Source organism: Bufo bufo, chromosome 4, assembly GCF_905171765.1.
Source record: "Bufo bufo chromosome 4, aBufBuf1.1, whole genome shotgun sequence".
Classification (NCBI taxonomy): Eukaryota; Metazoa; Chordata; class Amphibia; order Anura; family Bufonidae; genus Bufo; species Bufo bufo.
In genome coordinates, this window is record NC_053392.1 from 73,892,391 (window position 1) to 73,915,835 (window position 23,445).

The window sequence follows — 23,445 nt, forward strand, 5'->3', positions numbered from 1 at the left end:
ACTGCTGTGCTAACATACTGGAGAGGACTCCTGCACAGCAGTCCTGACAACACATTTCAGTAGGTAAATCGTGATGTGGGCTCCTCATCTGTAGCACTACTCATGTTGCTGCAGATAAAAGTCCAAGTTCCTGGTGACAGGTCCCCTTTAAAAGGGACATTATAGAAAGCACAGATACACAGAGTGCATTGCCAAAGGGGTCAGTCATGCACTGCTTCCTAAGGCCCAGCACTAGGCATATTAACATGTCAAATTTTTATGAAGCGTTCCTTTAATAAGTTCCACACTAGCCTAAAAGTATACCTGGGAGTCCGTAAAACCTGGGAGCCGCCAGCAACCAGGAGGCTCTGTCCACTCTGTAGCTGCCGGCCCCGACATACTGCAGCACAGCACACATTGACTTGAACAGGAGCTGAGCTGCAGTACCCTACACGGCCACTACTTGGAGCCTTCTGCTTCCAGTTCCTGCACTGTATGGTTTCTGGTGGCAGAAGCTGGCCAAAACAGCTGGTCCCGTGGAGGTGTCCTGGGGGTGGGCCAGGAGTATCCAAGTCCAGGAACACCCCTTTAAACAGTGGCAGTTGTGTGTGTGTGTACGTGCATACAAACATAAGGGCAGGATCTGCACACACAATAGGCCAGATTAATAATCCAGCTACAAAAGTTTGTTGGCATAACTGCGCAAGAATGGCTTTGAACTGGAAATCATATGTATCCAGCCAGGCTGGCCTGTAAAATAGTGGCGGTATCCAGGTGTAGTGTGTACAGCAAATTCACCAGGTACAATCTATGTTGACGGGTGCAACGTATCCGCCATATACAGAGTATGACTGGTGTATGGAGTCTTCCAGACGATGCTCCCTGAGAAAAGGTATGCAAATTAGCTCTCCTCCAGAAAGAAAACGCTCTAGTGTCATCTACCCTGTGAGCCAGACTCATTAAATGGATTTCCGGGATTTTTACACTTGCGACCTATCCTCAGTGGGGGTCAGACACCCGGGACCTTTACGGAGCAGCTGTTTGAGAAGGCAGCGTTGTGTGACGTCATGTTCATCGGTCACATGGCATAGGTGCAGCTCAGCTCCATAGAAGTGAATGGGGATGAGCTGCGATACCAAGCATGGCCACTATACAATGTACGGCGCTGTGCTTGGTTTACTGAGAGAAGGCTGTGGCGCTACTGTGAGAAACAGTCCTATTAAAGAGAACACAGAAGTAGATTGACATGAGCTCTAAGAGACCCTACAGATAGGCGAATAATACTTTTCATGGGATGACACCTTAAGGCTCCATTCACACGTCCGTATAATGGGGTCCGCATCCGTTCCACAAATTGCGGAACGGGGGCGGACCCATTCATTCTCTATGGGGACGGAATGGATGCAGAGAGCACACTATGTCTCAATTGCGGACAAGAATAGGCAGTTCTATGGGGGTGCGGATCCACAATGCACTACGGACGTCTGAATGGACCCTTAAAGGTGTATTCCAGTTACATTAAAGGGGTTCTGCAGTTTGTTTTAACTGATGATCTATCCTAGATCATCAGCATCTGATCGGTGGGGGTCCAACACCCGGGACCCCCGCCGATCAGCTGTTTGAGAAGGCAGTGGCGCTCCAGAGGATAGATCATCAGTTTAAACAAAGTGCAGAACCCCTTTAAAGGTATCCCCCCATCCTGTGGACAGAGGATAGCCATTAGATCAGTGGGGGCCCCTACCTATGGGACCCCCACAATCATGAGAACAGGGGCCCCGTATCCACCTGAAATAAACGGAGCAGCCAGTTAGGCACGTGCATGGCTGCCCCATTCATTTCTATGGGAGTTCAGGAGGCTGTCACCTATCTCCAGAATTCTTTTAGAAATGAATGGAGTGGCCGTATGCATGCTCAACCGGCTGCTCCGTATATTTCAGGGGGTCACAGGGGGTAAGGGACCCCTGTACTCCTGATCAGTGGGGGTCACAAAGGTATGACCCCCCCCCACTAATGTAATAGTAGATATTTATCCCAGGGATAGGGGATAACTTAATGTAACCAGAATACCCCTTTAAAGCCACAATATAGCTGGAGTATTAGCAGAAGAAAATAGTCAACCCCAGCGCTTGAACAGAATCCACTAAAATCATTTAAACATTTTTTTTATTTTTTTTTAGGAAACAGAAAAACTTACGAGACGCTCCCCACGTATTCTCCCGCCATTCGCCTGGAAGGAACATGCCTTTCTCTCCATCTTTGGCTGGGTCTTCAGGATCCCAAAACTTTTTGGCCGGTAGAAGCTTTTGAAAGAATCAAAGAGACAGGATTCATAAAAACCGTGAAAAGGAGGACATCAGGGTATTGCCGCTTGTGAACAACTGACTCAACCGCAGCACGTCTGTGCAATAAACCAGAGGCGACAACTACAAAGCCAAATACCCACATGAAACGTAAGCGTCCTATAAGACAGACAACACAGACTTCAAAGCCCAGAGACAGCCCCCACCCCAAATATAGCAGGAGGACTGCCGGGTGACTCTAGGATAACCGCTCCAGATACAGAGTCAAAGAAGTGGATATTGTCTGATCCCTTCAGGATCTCCCAGTATAGGGAGCAGTTAGTACGAGGTGTTTTATTTGTTCTTTCACTGGTGGTTTAGTCCTTACTGGTTTAGTTTACAATTATTTTATTTTTGACGTACCCCTTCAACACATTGAACAAGCAAAGTTGCAGTGAAAAGCACAGAGGACGGATGAAACAACAGCCTTTGATTCATCAGATTTCCAACTACCTGAAACTGGTCCAGTTTGTGTTTAGAGAGAAAAAAAAAATAAAAGACTAAAAATATTTAGGTCCAAAACAGACCCTATAGGAAAAGGCTTTTTAAAGGCGCTGTCTAAGGTTCTTCCACCCATTAATAGCGCCACTCTTCCCCACAGTCTGAACAGGGTTTTGCAGGTAAAACCGATTTACTTGACTAAAGCTGAGCTGCCGTGCCACATGCAGCCTGTGCAGGTAATAGTAGGAAAAATACATTTACAGTGCACCTGCAAAAAACAAAAAAAGTTTGATCTGTGATAGTGACATACCAAAGGGTATGAGCGCTGAGCCCCCCACTGATCACTAGAATGAGAAGAGACTAGGGCCCACATAGTGTGCTGTATCTCTGTGCTGCAGGAGGCAGAATCGAGACAGGCCCACAGACTTTGGGCTCATTCAGACAGCCGTATGGACGAGTCCGCATCCATTCCCCAATTTTGCAGAACGGGTGCAGACCCACATTTCAAACGGAGCCACAAAAGAGGAGGACAACACGCTGTGTGCTGTCCGCATCCGTAGTTCTGTTCCGTGGCCCCTCAAAAAAAAAAAAAAAAAAAAAAAAAAAAAACATGTCCTATTCTTGTCCATTTTGCGGACAAGAATAGGCATTTCTATCACAGGCCACCCGTTCCGCAAATCACTACAGCTGTCTGAATGAGCCCCCACTATTGAGCCCGTCTCCTGCAGCGAGGAGACAATGCACTACACAAGTGCCTCTCCTTCCTCGTTCTAGAGATCGGGGGAGGGGGGGCCTCAGTACTCAGATCCTCACCGAACAAAACCTTTGATATGTCTATCACATATAGATTAAAAATGATTTTTGTATAAACAAAACATTGGGTGAACTGGACCAGAGCAGGTCAGACAGAGGAGGATTTGTCAATACTTTCTAAATGGTCTACTGAATCATAGGAGAACTGTGTGCGCATGTGTACGGCGAGCGCCGCTCTTACCTCTCCCATTCCTCGAGATTCTAGAGCCAGAGCCTGGAAGTCATGATTCATGTCATCTACAGACCTCACCTAGAAACAAGACACAGGCGGTCACTATCCTGCAGAACTACTGTCTATACACAGCACTATCCTCAGCCAGCCCCAGAAGACTGAATACAGAGGACGCCTGGGCTATACAGGACACACAACAACGCAGGGAGTTTAGCCATAACGCCTCTTTTTTTATTTTAGGTTTTTAAGATGACATAATAGGCAAATTTTTTTGAATTTATGCTGTTTTTATTAGAATTTTTAGGCCTATAAATAAAAAAATTAAAATTTAGCCATTTTTTCTGGTAATAAAACACCGAAAAACACCTTTTTTTTGTATTCATCATTGTAGACCGTAAATTTTGATATATTACAAGTCCATTTTCAGGCTAATGGTGCCGCCATGATTTGCAGGGAACGTTTTTTTTGAAAATGATATGCGCCTCAAAATGGTCAAAAAAAAAGACCTTACTTTACACTCCACATTTCCACTGTAACGGGGTCTTCAGTGGTCTTTCAAAGCAGAGAATCCAACATTAGGCAGTCAAATTGCTTGGGCAGCCGGCTAAAGCCTGTGCAGTAAATATACAATCACCCAGTGACATGACCCAAGGGTGACACATCATGTGGGAGACCCCAGACCTGCGACACCTGCAGGGCAGCGATGGAGCCAGAACCCAGCGGTGGGGGGGGGGGGATCAGGCAAGTACGATTCCCACCATAGATCCGCTCAGGCTGGGGGTTTGCAAATAAGGTCTCCAGGGGTGAACGAACCTCTTTAGTTATTGCGGGTTCTCCAGACGTTAAGAAAAAGCAATGTAACAGCAGAGACCTTAGTCATAATGGATACTTACCGAAGCTTCCACGCTATCCCCTGTCGGCCAGCGGTGCTTATTCGTGTAGCCGTTCACCTGTTCTCCAGCTTGCCTCTGGAAGAAATATCCCACTGTGGCATCATCCTGAGAGCGGCCGCTCAGAGGCACCTGGGTGCCAGGAATGGCATGTGGGTTATTTCCAATGGGCCCCGATGTTGCTCCTCCAGAGGGGATCCCAACCCCCAGTGCCTCCTGCCCATTGCTTGCATGCATTATTCCCCTGGTCTCTTGCCAAACCACTTCATTCATGCCGACGGTACATGGAACGTTCATTCCACATAGGCACCTAAAGGAAAGGAAAAAAAAATATTTAAAAAATTAAAACTTTAATTAAATTAAAGAGACAGACATACAGAGAGAGGAAAAGAATCGGATCCCCACAAGACAAGAAAAACACCAATCTGACTGCACAGGCTCCGTTACCACCTTAGTCTGAATACAGAGCTTTATTCACAACGCCAAATATCTGCTATGACAAACGTTTGATCCCTGGGGGTCCCTCGTTCCTCACGAGCAGCAGACGAGGATGCACGCTGCCATTCAGTCTATGGAACTTCAGCTGTTCTTTACATCACTGCCCATAGACGTATTATTTATTCCATTCGTACCTCTGCCATATTAAGGGGGCAACCAGCGACCACAGTGTCGCCACTGCCTCTACTTACTGCACATTTATAAAAGGACTTGCAACTTTTTTTTTTAACAGGTCATGCAACAGTATTTAGTCGCACGGCCGGTTTTACTCCAGGTCCACCAGTTGGGTGTGCCCGGGCCTCCAGCCTGGAAACAGGCGTAAACCTTAGCGGAAAAACTACGCCAGCCAGGTGCAAGGACTGCCACTGATGAGCCTAATTTAAGACAAAACGCACGCCTCGTCATAAATTAGAAGAATCTTAGTAAATGTGCCCCTCGGAGAACCATGTATGCTGGATAGTAGGAGGCAGAAGCGGTCCTTTCCGTCAGGGGCCCGGCTGTCAGGAATCCTCGCTGTATACACAGCCCTAAGTGGGGTGAAGGATACGTTGACCTTCACAACCAAACTTTTTGTAACTACAGACCCAAAGTTTCTGAAATGAAAAAATGAAGCAGCTATGTAAGAGGTCTTCGTTATTTCCTGTTGATTTGTTTCTACGGCTCCTCTACAGAGCTATGCGTCTCCAACAAGTCAGCCCTACGCAGTCTGATCCGGCAGCCATACCACCGTCATCATCCGTATATTCTGTGGTTGGGAAGACGTGGGGGCAGATATATATACGACTGCAGGATCCGACTACACAGGGTTTGTGCGTCGTCTGTTACCATGGAGACGCCTAGGTCCGCATAGGAGCTGTTGCAATTGGGAATCTGAAGTTGCTTCGTTCTTCATTTCAAATGCACTGGACAATAATAACTGGTTGTGAAGGTGGAGAGGCCCTCGAAGCCTAGATCATAGGGTGAGAACCTGTATTAAAACCTCCTTTTGCTTTCTTTCCTGCTAGCCCTGTAATCTGCATAAAGGAGAATCAGTACGGGGGAACACGTTAAATACTTGCATCAGAAGTAAAAAGGTTACGCCAGCTTTTAGATACGGATAACACATCCTCAGGATAGGTCATCAATATCAGACGACGGGGGTCCTATACCCCGCACCCCTACCGATCCGGTATTCAGCAGCTGCTGGCGCTGCAAACTAAACAGCCGTGCCAAGGTACTGAAATTCAGCGCAAAATTCACTTGTAGAACTCCTTCAAGACTATGTACCTTTAAGACAAGGGCTATTGGCAGATATCAGTAGGACATCCTAGGACTGAGTGAAGAGGACTTCTGAGCTAAATCCACAGGATAAGGGCTCATTCACACGTCTGTTCCGCACACCATGTGCTGTCCGCATCAGTTGCTCCGTTCCGTGGCCCCACAAAAAAGATACAGCATGTCCTATTCTTGTCTGTTTTGTGGACAAGAATAGGCATTTTTATAAATGGGCCGCCCGTCCTGGAAATTGTGGAAAGCACACAGGCGGCATCTGTGTTTTGCGGACCGCGAAACATGGCGTGTTCGTCTGAATGAGCCCAAAATTTTGGCGATTGAAAATCAGTTCCATTCATCTAAAAACGGAGCTTGAAAAAATCCAGACACCATTCAGATGAATGTTAGTGATTTTCAGTGGCAGAAAATTTCTGCAACAAAATCTGCGGCGTGTGAAGGCGTCCTAATAATCCTGAAGAGACGCCACAACAGACTAAAGGAAATGGAGGATAGACACTAAACTCACATGCCGGTATGTCTACGAACAAACCACTAGAGCTGCAGACGGGGGACCCGGGATCGTTATAAAAGGCTCTACATTTGATCCGAATTTTTTGCTTGTCAGACCGGAGCAGTCGTCCTCCATTCCATGGCCGCCTGCAGCCCGCAATGTTAATGGGAAGTGTTTCCGGCTTTATTACAGGGTGAGGGGACAACGTGTGGTACAAATACTCCGGTTTCCCGACAGTAAAGGGACGTAGCCTGCAACATGAGAAGTGTGAAGCTGCTGGAAAGGACCCGAGGTAAGAGGAGAACTCCACTCCTGTCTTGTAAGGATTACGTCACAGAACAGGAAGACGATATGCAGTCAAACGGAGAAGAATAAAGGCATCCAGATGAGTCAGGACATGCTGGAGCCGCTCCAGGAGGGCAGGACACCACACTGCACCCGCCAATCTGAGAGGTCATCACCCCCAATAAAGCTGCGATAAGGGCCGACACGGGGAAGAATTCCTCCATACAGGATGGATCAGACACAGAACTTCTCCATTAGGTCTTATTCACACAGTCAGTGATTGGAGGCTACACAGACAGAAGGTATAAGGGAAAGATCTGCACCTGGTTTTGGCTCAGAATCACTGACCGAACACTGACTGTGTGAATAAGGTCTTACTCTCCTGTCATAGATTACCTAATGAGCAATAAGGTCCCATCCACAGGAAAAAAAACAAATAGGCTTCTTTTACACAAATTTAGTATGAGTTTTTTTTTTTTTTTTTTACATGAAATGCTTTTTTGTGTATTTTTCTGGCATGAGTAATTTATTTTTATTTTTTACAAAGTGTTTACCCGCCATGGCTTCCAGAGGCATCCGTCAGGACGCTGTGCCGAGAAAGGACACGTCCCTTCTTGGCACGGTTGTGGCTTTAAACGACTGATACAAATGGCAGCGAAGCCTCCTACAGAAAACAATGGGACACAAATTCCGCCGGCCATATCAAAATCCATGGTTTCACGCAGAATTTTAACAATTTTTTTTTTACATGTATTTTGGTGTTTTTTTTCTTTTTCTTTAACCACTGTCCCCAGCTGTAAGTCTATGGGAAATAGGAAACCCAGTATAGACACGCAGTTTTTTTTATTTATTACCTTTTTCATTCGCGTTTACTTGGATTCATGGCATTTAAAAAAAAAAAAACACACACACACACCCCCCAAGCTCTGGCATTTTACCTGGGGGTCAATTAAATCAGCTTTGCTTTACAAAGACATGGAGCGCTGCGGTTCTCACTCTGGGGCTTGGACGCTGGAGCCTGAGGGTGCCTTCACACGCCGAAAATTGTGTGGCAGAAATAATTTCCATCCACCTTAAAGGGGTTATCTGAGACTAACAAATGCTCCCCCATATGCCAGGCCCCTCACACTGAGGAAGGGGAGCAGCCAATGGCAGGTGGTGACTAGCCTCACTCACGATGCTAGAGAGTAGGGAGGCTTGTCCCCATCACCGCTTGCCTCTGGCTGCCCCACCATGGGGAGCCAGGTAAATTGATTCAGTGTGAGGGGGCCCGGCATATGGAGGAGCATTTGTTAGTCTCAGATAACCCTTTATGTGCCTATCCCTGCACTACACCTGAGCCCCTGTGATAGATCGGGCGCAGGTCTAGACAGCCGGTCTAAGCTTAGTAAATCAGCCCGAACGCTTGTAGGCCGATCCAGCTGAAATCAGCAGGTTCCTGCAATTCTGTATAACAAAACATGCAATGCAACAGCTCTCAGCAAACCAAATAAAGTACAAAATTGCATTCTTTGGTGGCCATTTGGCACCAGGAGAGGTGTGGAGTGGACCATGCATGTGGAACCTACCCTCCCTGAATTGTATGGCAGCCGTCATGGCACATAACAGGTAGAATTTAGTGTTAGGAACCAGTCTTAAAGAGATCGCCTTGACGTGTGGCAGACGGGCTCAAATAATTTTGTACAAAATGCATTTGCCAAGTATCTCTAATCTATAAGGCTGCATTCACACGTCCGTGGTGTGTTGCGGACCCGCAACACACCAGCCCGGCACCCCCATAGAAATGCCCATTCTTGTCCGCAAGCTGCGGACAAGAATAGGACATGCTCTATCTTTTTGCGGAGCTGCGGACCCAAAGATCGGGGCCGCGCACCGCAAATGCGGATAGCACACTGTGTGCTGTCGGCATCCATTCCGTCCCCATAGAGAATTAATGGGTCCGCACCCGTTCCGCAAAATTGCGGAACGGATGCGGACCCATTTTGCGGACGTGTGAATGGAGCCTAAGTAAAGCACTAGCAATTATTATGCATTTTCGTACTTTATTTGGTTTGCAGAGAGCAGTTGCATTGCATGTTTTGTTTTACAGTGTTCTCAGCCGTAGCAACGTGCTCCTGCGCATTGGGATGTGCTGACTGACCCCCTTTTTACTTTGCAATTCTGTATGGTCAGAGTGGCTAAATACAGTATACAAACCATATCTGCAGCCATTAATGGGGTTGTCCAGGTATTCCATGAGCAGGTGATTATATCCGTTTTGCGATTGGATACAGATATAACCCGCGTTGCATTGGAATTTGATGTCAACAGCAGACAAAGCATAGGACGTGTTTTGCCTTTCTGTGCAACGGATGCAGAAAGCACACGGATCGTCCGTGGCCTCTTTCTAGGCCGGTGACGTCACGTTCAGCGGTCACCTGACCTAGGCGCAGTTCGGTCCCATTTGAGTAAATGAGGCTGAGCTGTGATACAAAGCACAGCTGCTATCCAATGCAGTGAGCACAGCGGCCTCATTACACAGCTGATCGGCGGGTGCCGGACCTCCACTGATCAGGTACTGACGACCTATCCTGAGGATAAAGTAGTATAGTATATTTTGCCAATTAAATATTGTGTAACAACACTATTACTATTGCTCTATTTCCATGCGAGGGAGTGCCAGTCTCATACTACATGATATATACTATCTATAGTAAACACCCAGGACACCCCTTTAAGCAGGACGGCAATAACAGCAATCCGCAGGTGCCTTGCTCTGGAGTGCCCTGTGGTTTGAATGGCATTATGCCCGCTGGGAACCGGTGACTAGCTATTTTGGGGCTGTTCTCTGACACAGAGTCTCCGAGCTGCTTTCTAATCTTGCACAAATGATCATTATCCTCCAGCGCCTCGTGTTGGGGCCTTTCTGCGTCGTGTCAAGACCCAAACCAACTGGAACGTGTACAGAGGGAGCTTCCCTTTGATACGGCTGCTGTCTGGCCGTGCATTAAGCTGTCGACTAGTTTATTATTGAGCGTGTCGCTCAACGGGTCATTTAATAAAAATGGGGTCTATGTGTTTGCATCTGCCTGGGTGGTGTGCGCACATCTACGTCTGGATGCCAGGATGAAAGGGGCGCTGCAGATATAACACGTATGGCTTCTAGGTCGTATCCCACGCACCTGCGGCCTGGATTACTTCACACTAATCCCGTATACCTACAGGAGGTTATTACACAATCTACCCTTTCGGGACCCGGCCAAATCTGATTCTGTTTTTTGTCCCACCTTCCAAGAGCCATATGCTTTTTTTTACTTTTCTCATTTACAAAACCGGAAAATGTATTTTCTTTTTTGTAGCACAAGTTGTATTTTTATTGGCCAAATCCTGCATTAAAAATGGGGGGGGGGGGGATCTGTGGGGTGAAACTTGGAAAAAAACACAATTTCACAAGTGTTTTTTGAGGTTTGTTTTTAAAGGGGTTCCCCCAGGAATAAAGATTTAAAAAAAAATTTTAATCTGTGTAAACTGGAGATTCAGGGTACCTGCACACGGTGTAGATTTAGGTGCCGAAAACCCGCAACAATGCTGCACTATTTATTGCGTTTTTTTTGGGACGTTTTTATGCGTTTTTTGGTGCTTATATAGTGCTGATTTTACACAGATCCCACCATTCTACTGAAAAGGATGAAATCCGCAAAAGAAAAAACGCACTACAAGTCAATTACCACACCTAAGAAAGCAGCAAAGTGTACATGGGGTTTGTCTAATCGCAGAATTTGATGGTAATTTATTACGCTGCGGTTTTTCTGATTGAAATTTGCGCAGGAAAAAAACGCACGTAATCCACACCATGTGCAGCCACCCTCATACTTACCTGCTTCCCACCGCTCTGGTCCTCCTTACTGGCTTTTGCACGTCCCCGGACTGTTTACATCCAGCGCTGCAAGGGCATTCTCACATGGTCCGCTGCAGCCAATAACTGGCTTCAGCGGTGATGCGCCACTTGTTGCTTGTAGCCAGCTATTGGCCGCAGTGAAGCATGTGATCATGACCATGCAGCACCGGATGCAAGCAGTTCGGGGAGGACATGTGGAAGGCAGCAGGGAGGCTGGGAGCAGGAAAGTACGAATCTTCTATTTACGGAGACAAATTATTCCCTTTAAGGCAGAAACGATATGTCCACTGTATTCTGCAGGTCAGTACGATTATCGCAATACCAAATATATAGTGTTTATAAGTTTTACTAATTTAAAAAAAATATATATATATTGTGGAAAGTACATTTTTCAACATATTCTGATCAGCAGGGACGTGCGGTGCCAGCTGATCACATGGTGAGGATAGGCCATCACTTGCAAAGTAGTGGACAATCCCTCTAAGAACAGCCATATGGTTCAGAGTCGCGGGTAGGTTGAACTTGACAGCGCATCAGCTTGAACACAATACAGAAAAAATAAAACTAAAACAACTAAATAAACCACATGTAAAAAGAAGCCAGAGTTGGGGCGGGAGGTCCGGTCAGTAAACAAACTAAACCTCCTCTACAAATTCCAAGCTACTCAGTCTCTGACCAAAACAGTTTACGCACTGAATCCCAGGGATGGTAACCTCCGAGCTCTACAGTCAGATGTGGAGGAAGGGATGCGCGGATTCCGCACACAACGGCCTCTGCTTCACCGTGCCGCCGGAAAAAAGAGCCGACTGAGGGGTACCCAACGTTACACAACTGCGCCAAGGCTGCAGCCGACCACTGCGAAAACCCCAGGGAGCCGTGACATGGGAGGCGCCAATGCTGCCCACAGCTACCATACAAGAGCGCAGAGAGAACCAGACACAACCCACATGAAAGTACTGCACATCATGACACAAAAGACAAAACAAAACTACAAGACGGCAGCTCAGAAAACCACTGAAGGCCTACAAGAGCTATCTTCCCGAGAAACTAATCTCGAGAAAACCTAAGGTTACCCCATGCATTGTCCTCAGACACAAAAACACGCGTGCTCTACAGAAGTGGGAATTAGACCACCCCAGGGAAAAAAGGGAACACAACCCATTGGTTCTTTGCCTGCTTCATACAATAGTTGGGGGTCTCCCAAAAATAAGTTGATCACAGGTCCTCCAGAAATCAATTGGGGTTAAAATGGTTTTCTGAGGAGTCGTCGCCCCCCCCCCCCCCCCCCCCCGATGACCTTTCCTCTGGATAGGTCATCAGTATCTGATCCGGGAGAGGTGCACACAGCAGCAGGGAGCTGACTATGGCAGCCAGAGCTTCAGTAGCGTCCTGGCTGCCATGGTAACCGATCGGAGCCCCAGGATTACACTGCTGGGGCTCCGATCAGAACTGCCACTGCACCACCAATGAGGAGGAGGGGGGGGGGGGGGGTGGCCACTGCCACCAATGATTTTAATACTGTGGGGGGGGGGGGGGGGGCGCTCACAAGCAGCGCCCTCATGTTTTGTGATAGCGCGCTGGACGCATTATCAGCAAGGTTAGATGCCGATAACTTCAAAAATCATGAATATCTATGATATAAATCGATCGATCCCTACATTGTGGTACCATTCAGACGCACCAAGCCCAGTAACCATTATTCCAGGGGCTTGTGTGCCCCTGATCCCACCAAAGATATAAACCACGCGGAGAACCTTCTGCCTGAGCTTAAAGTGCAGGCCTCACGTCTTTTATAAGACATATGAAGTTCACCTGCAAGCTAAGGCTACTTTCACACTCGCGTTTTTGCCTGATCCGTTACTGATAACACATCCGTCTGCATCACGAGACGGATCAGTCATGAACTCCATTGAAAGACAATGTGGGACGGATCAGTTTTCTCTGACACGATAGAAAACGGATCCGTCCCTATTGACTTGCATTGTGGGTCATGTTTTGCGCCGAATCCCAAGATAGGATTCACATTTGCTCTCCGGTATGAGAACGGAACGCATTTTGGAGCACTCTGTTCTGTTCAGTTACGTTTTCTCCCCATTGACAATGAATGGGGACAAAACGGAAGCATTTTTGCCCGGCATTGAGACCCTATGACGGATCTCAATACCGGAAAATATTAATGCTAGTGTGAAAGTAGCCTTACCTGTACAGTGGAGCAAGTGACCCACGTCTTACAAGATGATAGTCATATCCATGTGGAACAGAATCCAGAGGTCACAACGGGAAAAATGCCAACATGGTCAAAGCCCCCATAAAACCAGTTAAAGGGACATCTCCCTCTGAACACTCCTCCACAGGATATGCCAGAAATATCTGACAAGTGCACCTATTTCGAGCACAGGCCCCACTTTAGCATAAGGTGACTGCGCATGCGCTGTTCTGTCCTTTCACTTCTATAGGAGCCATCAAAATAGCAGCGGCCGCGAGCTCACCTATTTTCATAACTTAAGTAAAAACGGTTTTCCACGGGTGCAGTTCCAGGGCATTTTATACGTTAAAAATCCCAGTTGTGTTCCACCCTCGGCAAAACTACAAGTTCCAGCATGAGAGACTATCCGCACATGCTGCAGATGGCGCACGTTTTTTTTTGTTGCAGGGAAAAACTGCAGCAAGTGAATGGGATTTCACAAACCATACCAGTGTATGGCATCAGCCTGAGGAATCCGTTTAACGTATATGTTTTATGTATATGTTAAACGGATGGGAAAAAACGTGATGTGAACTCGCCCTAACATATCCAGACTTTGGTGCGGAAATGCAGAGAAATAAAAGCAGAAATTCAGTTTGAAAATTCACATCCGTGTGAAGGTAGCCTAAGGCCCCTCTCGCACGGGCGAGTATTCCGCGCGGATGCGATGCGCGAGGTGAACGCATTGCACCCGCACTGAATACCGACCCATTCATTTCTATGGGGCTGTTCACATGAGCTGTGATTTTTACGCATCACTTGTGCGTTGCGTGAAAATCGCAGCATGCTCTATATTCTGCATTTTTCACGCAACGCAGGCTCCATAGAAGTGAATGGGGTTGCGTGAAAATCGCAAGCATCCGCAAGCAAGTGAGACGATCATCCCGAGACCCGATCATTATTATTATTATTATAGATTGCTATTATTTTCCCTTATAACATGGTTATAAGGGAAAATAATACATTCTGAATACAGAATACATAGTACAATAGCGCTGGAGGGGTTAAAAAAATAAAAATAATAATTTAATTCACCTTAATCCACTTGATCGCGGCCCGGCATCTCCTTATGTCTCCTTTGTTGAACAGGACCTGTGGTGAGCATTAATTACAGGAACAGGACCTTTGATGACATCACTCCGGTCATCACATGGTACGTCACATGATCTTTTACCATGGTGACGTACCATGTGATGACCAGAGTGATGTCATCAAAGGTCCTGTTCCTGTAATTAATGCTCACCACAGGTCCTGTTCAACAAAGGAGACAGAAGGAGATGCCGGGCCGCGATCAAGTGGACTAAGGTGAGTTAAATTATTATTTATTTATTTTTTTAACCCCTCCAGCGCTGTTTTACTATGCATTCTGTATTCAGAATGCTATTATTTTCCCTTATAACCATGTTATAAGGGAAAATAATACAATCTACAGAACACCGATCCCAAGCCCGAACTTCTGTGAAGAAGTTCGGGCTTGGGTACCAAACATGCGCGATTTTTCTCACTCGAGTGCAAAACGCATTACAATGTTTTGCACTCGCGCGGAAAAATTGCGGGGGTTCGCGCAACGCACCCGCACCTTTTCCCGCAACGCCCGTGTGAACCCAGCCTAAAGGTGGAAGGGTAGGGACACGCGCAAAACCATGCGGTCATTAAAGGGGTTGTGCGGCAAGTAAATACTGATGACCTATCCTCGGGACAGATCATATATGATTGGTGGGGGTCCGACACCCAGGGGTCCTGACGATCAACTGTTTGAGGAGGAGGCGCAAGGTTACACTGTGCGTCGTCTCGCTTGCAGCATCGGCGCAACGTCATTACAAGTGCTCGGCGCGGAACAAGCACCGGTAACTAATCCGCACGCCAAGACTTCAGACACGCAGTGTGATACCGACGAGGAAGACTCTCTTCCGCAAGCACCGCCTCCTCTTCAAATGGCTGATCAGCGGGGGTGCTAGGAGTCAGTTCCCCTCTGATCAGATATTGACGACATATCCTGAGGACAGGCTGCATAACTATGAACCCCAACCGCACACGGGTGTAGAATTCCCCCGCCGCTGTGCGCGTCCTTACCCTTAGGCCTTATTCACAGTTGCGTGTTGTCCGAATTCTCCACACGGATCCACTGAACTCAACCTGTATTCATCTCGTTTTTTAACCCCAATCCGTGGTTCCGTAGAAATAAAACGAAACACAGAAGTGAGCGCTACTTTGGCCCGTTTTCTGAAGCAAACTGGAAAGACGGATAAGCTAAAAGCGGCCACCTTACATTTTTCTCATGCACGGATGACACATGGATGTAAAAATAAATAAATAAAAAGGGCAAAAGGTTGTTGTAGAGGCGCTGATGGGGGGGGGGGGGGGGGGGCAGAGTGCCACCCCGTTATGACACCCCGGCAAAAAACATGCATTTATAGCAGTTTTAACCAACGGCAGTTCACGACAAAACCACGTCAGAGCAAAAACGGCAAACGGGCAGCTAAACCCGCTCAGGTTCACATGTGGCGCAGAAAATCCACAGGCCAACCGGCACCCCATACCCTGTGGAGCCCCCTAAAAACGGACGGCGCGTTGGAAAAGCACGCTGCCACTCCATTCATTTTTATAGGAGACAGCCAAGTACAGCTCTCAGGACCCCCACCGATCTGCTGGATAGGGGATTACTTTCTATAACCGGAATACCCCTTTAAAGGAATTTTCCACAGCAGGTCCCTTAATAAGGGCTTATTCACACTTCCACGTGCCGTACGGGTCCACTGAAATCTATGTGGACTCCAACATCCCCGTTTTTCCAGGGAAAGCCGCGGGAGCGTGAACTACTTCAGCCCAGGTTGCTGCCAGAGCATGCCCATTCTATTCGATGGGTCCACGAAAACCCACACTGGTGCCACCCATGTCTGGTCAGTTTTTTTTCATTGACCCACTGCATAGAAAAGTGTCAAATATTTGTATTTTTTTTTTAACAAAAAAGTTGCTCTCTTTTTGAAAAAATAAATAAAAAAAAATAAAAAATAAAAAAAATCACACAAGACCTTCGTGGATGCAAATCTTGGATTCGAAAGATGTTTCTGCATCCAGAAAACAAATATGGATGTAGGACTCAGCCCTCAGGGTGGGTTTTCCCATGGCAGGCGCAGGGCGGTAGTATGCCAAAACCATAGCAGCTTGGCGCAAATTGCCACGGTTTCTCTGCAAGCACGAATCAAGCGCACGGAAGTATGTCAGTCACGTGAGAACCCAACCTGTGAAACTACAACCCCCAGCATTCTGACAGACAAGGCATGCTGGGAGCTGTAGACCACTGCTATGTAAGATCTGCTCTAGCGCAGGAAGACGGAGGATGAATGGTTTTCCTGAGTACATTGTTATTAAGCGTCCACTGCTGTGATGTGACCAAGACGTCTTCAGTCAGAGGAATGTTCCTCGAGGAAGTGTCGGCCTTGGCCCGTTCTGTCAGCGACTTATTCAGGGATTATAGGAGTTATCATTCTGCTTTTCCAGACCACAAAACAGCACCCGCCTCCAGGTATAATACTCTGCCCACTACCTACAGAGAAACATGACCAGGCAGGTGCGAGAACCGAAGTCTGGGAAAGTAAAAAGTGACAACCCCTGTAAGACCTGTAATGGTGGCCCCAAGGTTGTCACCCGACAGAAGCAGGAACTCCATTATTTATTGTGGTGTTTTGCCAAGGGTGAAGTCCATCACCTACTACGACCCTCAGTGATCGAGCAGAGCTATGCCTGTCACTAACGGGGTGAGAACCATGGATGGTCGGCCAGGCAATCGAGTTAGTGGTCAGAACCATGCTCAAGTCTGGACAAATTCTAAGGAGGTCATCAGAAGTCATGAGCCAAGCTTCTTCTGGACCCTCATCTCCACCAGAGAGGCATGATAACTGCCCCTGAAGACCCAGGAACCATTCCTGACAGGGAACTCAGAAGGTGGATGAGATGCACCCAGAAGCCATTCCTGCCAGATGCCCATGCCAGAAACTTTCCACAACAGAAGCCAGTTCCCCTGAGGCACCCCAACGGGCAAGGTATCTGTCCCCTTACATAAAAGACCATCCCCACTAGGTGTCATCACAGGAAGACCTACTGTCCCTGGGAGGGTTCCCCCATAGGCCTGCCAACCGTCCTCCACAAGCCCTGCGGCCGCCCCCCGCAGGCCAGGTACTCTGGCCCACGAGGGGCCCCACCCCCGCAGGCCAGGTACTCTGCCCCACCCCCGCAGGCCAGGTACTCTGCCCCACCCCCGCAGGCCAGGTACTCTGCCCCACCCCCGCAGGCCAGGTACTCTGCCCCACCCCCGCAGGCCAGGTACTCTGCCCCACGAGGGGCCCAACCCCCAAAGGCCAGGTACTCTGCCCAACCCCCGCAGGCCAGGTACTCTGCCCCACGAGGGGCCCCCAGGCAGGCCAGGTACTCTGCCCCACGAGGGGCCCCCAGGCAGGCCAGGTACTCTGCCCCACGAGGGGCCCCCAGGCAGGCCAGGTACTCTGCCCCACGAGGGGCCCCCAGGCAGGCCAGGTACTCTGCCCCACGAGGGGCCCCCAGGCAGGCCAGGTACTCTGCCCCACGAGGGGCCCCCAGGCAGGCCAGGTACTCTGCCCCACGAGGGGCCCCCAGGCAGGCCAGGTACTCTGCCCCACGAGGGGCCCCCAGGCAGGCCAGGTACTCTGCCCCACGAGGGGCCCCCAGGCAGGCCAGGTACTCTGCCCCACGAGGGGCCCCCAGGCAGGCCAGGTACTCTGCCCCACGAGGGGCCCCCAGGCAGGCCAGGTACTCTGCCCCACGAGGGGCCCCCAGGCAGGCCAGGTACTCTGCCCCACGAGGGGCCCCCAGGCAGGCCTGGTACTGGCAGTCATTGGATAGGAGCAACTTTGCCAACAACTCTGTAGGAGCGCCCTCCCTGCCAGTAACATCCCCCGTGTCGGGCAGCAGCCCCCTCCCCACTCGGTGCCGCCCGGTGCTGGCTGCACAGCCCCCGCACACCACAATGCTCGGACCTCCATGTAGTGTCCACTCCCGGGCTCTCACACACACACACTAGCAGCCTGCCCCCTCCCTTCCCAGCGCGGCCTACCCGTCCCTCCCGATCCCCGGGCTCGACTAGTCTGCGCGCCGCTTACTCACCGCCTGGTTCGGTGACAGCTCCAGAGCGAGGCTCGGGCCTCATAGACGGAGTGTGAAGGCTGCTGGAGGCCCGAGTCACTGCAACATGGCGAGGAGGAGAGCGGCGGCCCAAGTGCTGCTGCTACTACTACTACACCTCCTCCTGCGCACTGCAGCCTGGGAGAGAGGGAGGGAAGGAGGGAGGCCGGGCGCCTCCTCACTGCGGCCTCCACCTGGCCGGCCTCACCTCCTGCAAGAACCTGCGAGTACAGCAGTGCAATCCCCACTGTGCAGCGAGGCAGCCGGAGGGAATTGCATGTCAAGCAATTTCTATATATATAATGCAAAAAACCAAGTTGGACCAGCACCTCCAAAAAGGGGTTCAGGTGGGGGCGGCCCAGGCTGCAGCGTGACACCTCCCCCAGCCAAAATCTCAAAGAGGGACAATAGCACCAAATTTCGTAATACTAAGCTTCGCCTCTAACTCCGCCCAATCCATATCTATACACGCCCGATCACACAGCGCGTTTTACGCACCAGCGTCCGTGTCCTCTGTGCCTCCCATACATCCATGTCCGTTCTCGGCGCATCCGCAGCTTTAAGTCGCCAGCGGGTTTTGGGAGAAATTTAGGCATGGCAGTCTGCACCAAAATTACGCTGTAAAACCTGCCGTGTGAACTAGGGGTGAGCGAATCGAGCTTCGGATCCAAGATCCGAAGTCGATTCATTCACAAACTTTGTATTATCGCTGTACGGAGACCTGTCTCTGTACGGCACTAAAATGTACGCGCTTCGGCGAGGCAAAATTCGTTAAGTCCGAAGAGTTCGGTGAATAACATCGGGCTTCAATTCTACGACTTTAAAAACACTTTAAAACAGTTAAGGCTACTTTTACACTTGCGTTTTTGCAGGGCTCAGCAAACACGCTTCCGTTACTGATAATACAACCGTCTGCATCCGTTATGAACGGATCCAGTTGTATTATCTGTAACATACCCAAGACGGATCCGTCATGAACTCCAATGAAAGTCAATGGCGGACAGATCCGTTTTCTATTGTGATCCGTCTTGCTCCGCACTACATCACGCAGCGTTATTCTGTCCGCGATGAGGATGCAACCAAACGGAACAGAATACATTCTGGTGTACTCCGTTCCCTTCAGTTCAGTTTTAGTCCCCATTGACAATGAATGGAGACAAAACTGAAGCGTTTTCCTATGACGGATCTCAATAGCGGAAAGGGAAAGTGCCGAGGTACCAGCCGGTACCTTAGCCGACTTCAGATTCCTGAACAGGCCCCTAGTGCCCCTTCACAGAAGATATATCTACTTGTGCCCCCTTCACAGTAATTATGTCCACATTGTGCCCCTCACATAGTAGATATGCGAACACTGTGCCCCTTCATAGTAGTTTTGCCCACATTGTTCCCCCACAGTAGTTATGCCCACATTGTGCCCCCACAGTGGTAATGCCCAATTTGTGTCCCCACACAGTAGTTATGCCCACATTGTGCCCCTTCACAGTAGTTATACCCACATTGTGCCCCTTCACGGTAGATATTCCCATATTGTGCCCCCACAGTAGATATGCCCATATTGTGCCCCTTCACAGTAGTAATGCCCACATTGTGCCCCAACACAGTTATGCCCATAGTGTGCTCCCACACAGTAGTTATTTCCCCCTTTCAGTAGTGCCACTTCCATTAATAAAATAAAAAAAAACACTACGGCAGTTCCCCCGATGATCGGAGCACATCCTGTGCTCCCCAGCGGGCATGATGCAGTCACACACACACATTGTGCCCGCTGGACTGTATAGAAACATAGAATGTGTCGGCAGATAAGAACCATTTGGCCCATCTAGTCTGCCCAATATACTGAATACTATGAATAGCCCCTGGCCCTATCTTATATGAAGGATGGCCTTATGCCTATCCCATGCATGCTTAAACTCCTTCACTGTATTTGCAGCTACCACTTCTGCAGGAAGGCTATTCCATGCATCCACTACTCTCTCAGTAAAGTAATACTTCCTGATATTACTTTTAAACCTTTGCCCCTCTAATTTAAAACGATGTCCTCTTGTAGCAGTTTTTCTTCTTTTAAATATTCTCTCCTCTTTTACCTTGTTGATTCCCTTTATGTATTTAGCAGTTTCTATCATATCCCCTCTGTCTCGTCTTTCTTCCAAGCTATACATGTTAAGGTCCTTTAATCTTTCCTGGTAAGTTTTATCCTGCAATCCATGTACTAGTTTAGTAGCTCTTCTCTGAACTCTCTCCAAAGTATCAATATCCTTCTGGAGATATGGTCTCCAGTACTGAGCACAATACTCCAAATGAGGTCTCACTAGTGCTCTGTAGAGCGGCATGAGCACCTCCCTCTTTCTACTGGTAATGCCTCTCCCTATACACCCAAGCATTCTGCTAGCATTTCCTGCTGCTCTATGACATTGTCTGCCTACCTTTAGGTCTTCTGAAATAATGACCCCTAAATCCATTTTCTCAGATACTGAGGTTAGGACTGTATCACTGATTTCATATTCTGCTCTTGGGTTTTTATTCCCCAGGTGCATTATCTTGCACTTGTCAACAGTAATTTTCCCTCCAGGAACATCAACCCTGTTACAAATCTTTGTGTCATCAGCAAAAAGACACACCTTACCATCGAGGCCTTCTGCAATTTCGCTGATAAAGATATTTAACAATATGGGTCCCAGAACAGATCCCTGAGGTACCCCACTGGTAACAAGACCATGGTCTAAATATACTCCATTGACTACAAACATCTGTTGTCTGTCCCTCAGCCACTGCCTAATCCATTCAACAATATGGGAGTGTCACGGATGATGTTGCAGATAGCTGCAAGTTATGGATAAACATCCGACTGGCTTGATCCCAAACTAAGGAGCATAAAGGTGAGCCCTATAAAAACCTAAGAGCTCACCCTGACTGCTAAGCACATACAAGGGTCTCAGAGGTAGATGATTGCATGCCCTCGTACCTAGACCGTGTGACACCTGAAAACCCTATAATAGTGAGGGGACATGACCACCGGCTCCCTGCACTTAATACGGAGGGAGTCAGGGTCACCTAGAATCAAGCCAGCAAGGAAACACAATAAGTGAAAGAACTTAAATGAACAAGCAGCAACAGAAGTCTCCAGCAATGAGCAGTGAACACTTCAATCCAGGAAGTAGTATAAACCGCAAAGTGAGGCAGAATGGGAGGGAATATAAAGGAAAGAGGATTAGTCTAAATAGGTGACACCTGGGAGAAAGAAATGAGATGACAAAGTGAAACCAAAACAAAGAACATCATGCAAGAGGTAGAAAAGGACGTCTGTCAGACCTTCTCACAGAAGTGGCGGTGACAGTACCCCTCCCTCTACGGGTGGACTCCGGACACTCAGAACCCACCTTCTCAGGATGAGACCTATGGAAAGCCTTGATGAGACGAGTGGCCTTAATGTCCGCCACTGGGACCCACATCCTCTCCTCAGGACCATAACCCTCCCAATGAACAAGGTATTGGAGAGAACCGCGGATAATGCGAGAATCCACAATCCTAGAGACCTGGAATTCAAGATTACCATCAACAAAGATCGGAGGAGGAGGCAAAGAGGAGGGTACAGTGGGTTGGACATAAGGTTTTAATAGGGACCTATGAAAAACATTATGGATCTTCCAAGTCTGAGGAAGATCAAGACGGAAGGCAACGGGATTGATGACGGACAAGATCTTGTAAGGCCCAATAAACTTAGGACCCAACTTCCAGGAGGGAACCTTCAGTTTGATATTCTTTGTAGACAACCACACCAGATCACCCACATTCAGGTACGGACCAGGCACACGTCTCTTATCCGCCACACGCTTATATCTCTCACTCATCCTCTTCAGATTACCCTGAATCTTTTGCCAAATAAATGACAAAGACGAGGAAAATCTCTCCTCATCAGGTAAACGAGAAGACCCCTCTCCAGAGAATGTCCCAAACTGTGGATGAAACCCATATGCACCAAAAAATGGTGACTTATCAGAGGACTCCTGGCGACAATTATTTAAAGCAAACTCAGCAAGAGACAAAAAAGAATACCAATCAACCTGATTCTCCGCCACAAAACAGCGCAGATATGTCTCCAGATTGACGCGTTCGGTCTCACCATTCGACTGCGGGTGAAAAGCAGAAGAAAATGACAAGTGAATCCCCAAGCGAGAAGAGAAGGCCTTCCAGAATCTGGAAACAAATTGCGTGCCCCTATCCAAAACAATGTCTGAAGGAATGCCATGCAATTTAACAATGTGATCAACAAACGCTTGCGCCAACGTCTTAGCATTGGGTAACCCAGGAAAGGGAATGAAATGCGCCATTTTGTTAAAACGGTCGACTACCACCAGAATCACAGTCTTCCCCGAGGAACGAGGTAGGTCCGTAATGAAGTCCATGGACAGATGCGTCCAAGGACGGGAAGGAATGGGTAACGGGAGGAGAGAATCCGATGGCCGTGAATGAGGGACCTTGGCACGAGCGCAGGTCTCGCAGGCTGCCACAAAACCCTCAACCGTCTTACGAAGAGCCGGCCACCAGAATCTACGAGCAATGAGATCTACTGTGGCTCTACTCCCTGGGTGCCCAGCAAGGACAGTATCGTGGTGCTCCTTAAAAACCTTGTGTCGTAAAGCGAGAGGCACAAACAACCTCCCAGGAGGACAAAGATCAGGAGCCTCTGCCTGGGCTGCCTGAACCTCTGCCTCCAAATCAGGATAAAGAGCAGAGACGACCACCCCTTCAGCCAAAATGGGACCCGGGTCTTCAAAGTTCCCCCCTCCCGCAAAATAACGTGACAGGGCATCCGCCTTCACATTTTTAACCCCTGGGCGGAACGTGACAACAAAATTAAACCTAGAAAAGAATAACGACCATCTGGCCTGTCTCGGTTTCAGACGCTTGGCTGATTCCAAGTAGGCCAGATTCTTATGGTCGGTAAACACGGTAATAGGGTGTCTGGCTCCCTCTAGCCAATGGCGCC

At 48.5% G+C, this 23,445-nt stretch overlaps 1 protein-coding gene across 5 annotated transcripts in view; it reads right to left on the bottom strand.

The window, feature by feature from the left end:
- The window catches only part of PUM2 (pumilio RNA binding family member 2), a 59,503-nt gene extending 40,780 nt beyond the window's left edge, over positions 1–18,723 (bottom strand). Inside the window, exons 1-4 of one of the 5 annotated variants that reach the window (XM_040427378.1) lie at positions 18,441–18,723; positions 4,638–4,944; positions 3,754–3,822; positions 2,174–2,279 (exon numbers count right to left, since the gene is read on the bottom strand). In XM_040427378.1, coding sequence (XP_040283312.1) covers positions 2,174–2,279; positions 3,754–3,822; positions 4,638–4,931 — 469 coding nt within the window. In that variant the 5' untranslated portion in view covers positions 4,932–4,944; positions 18,441–18,723. The remainder of the gene's footprint in view (positions 1–2,173; positions 2,280–3,753; positions 3,823–4,637; positions 4,945–18,440) is intronic. The other 4 variants (XM_040427377.1, XM_040427375.1, XM_040427373.1 and 1 more) reach the window with 4 other exon arrangements.
- Between the last annotated feature and the right edge of the window lie 4,722 nt (positions 18,724–23,445).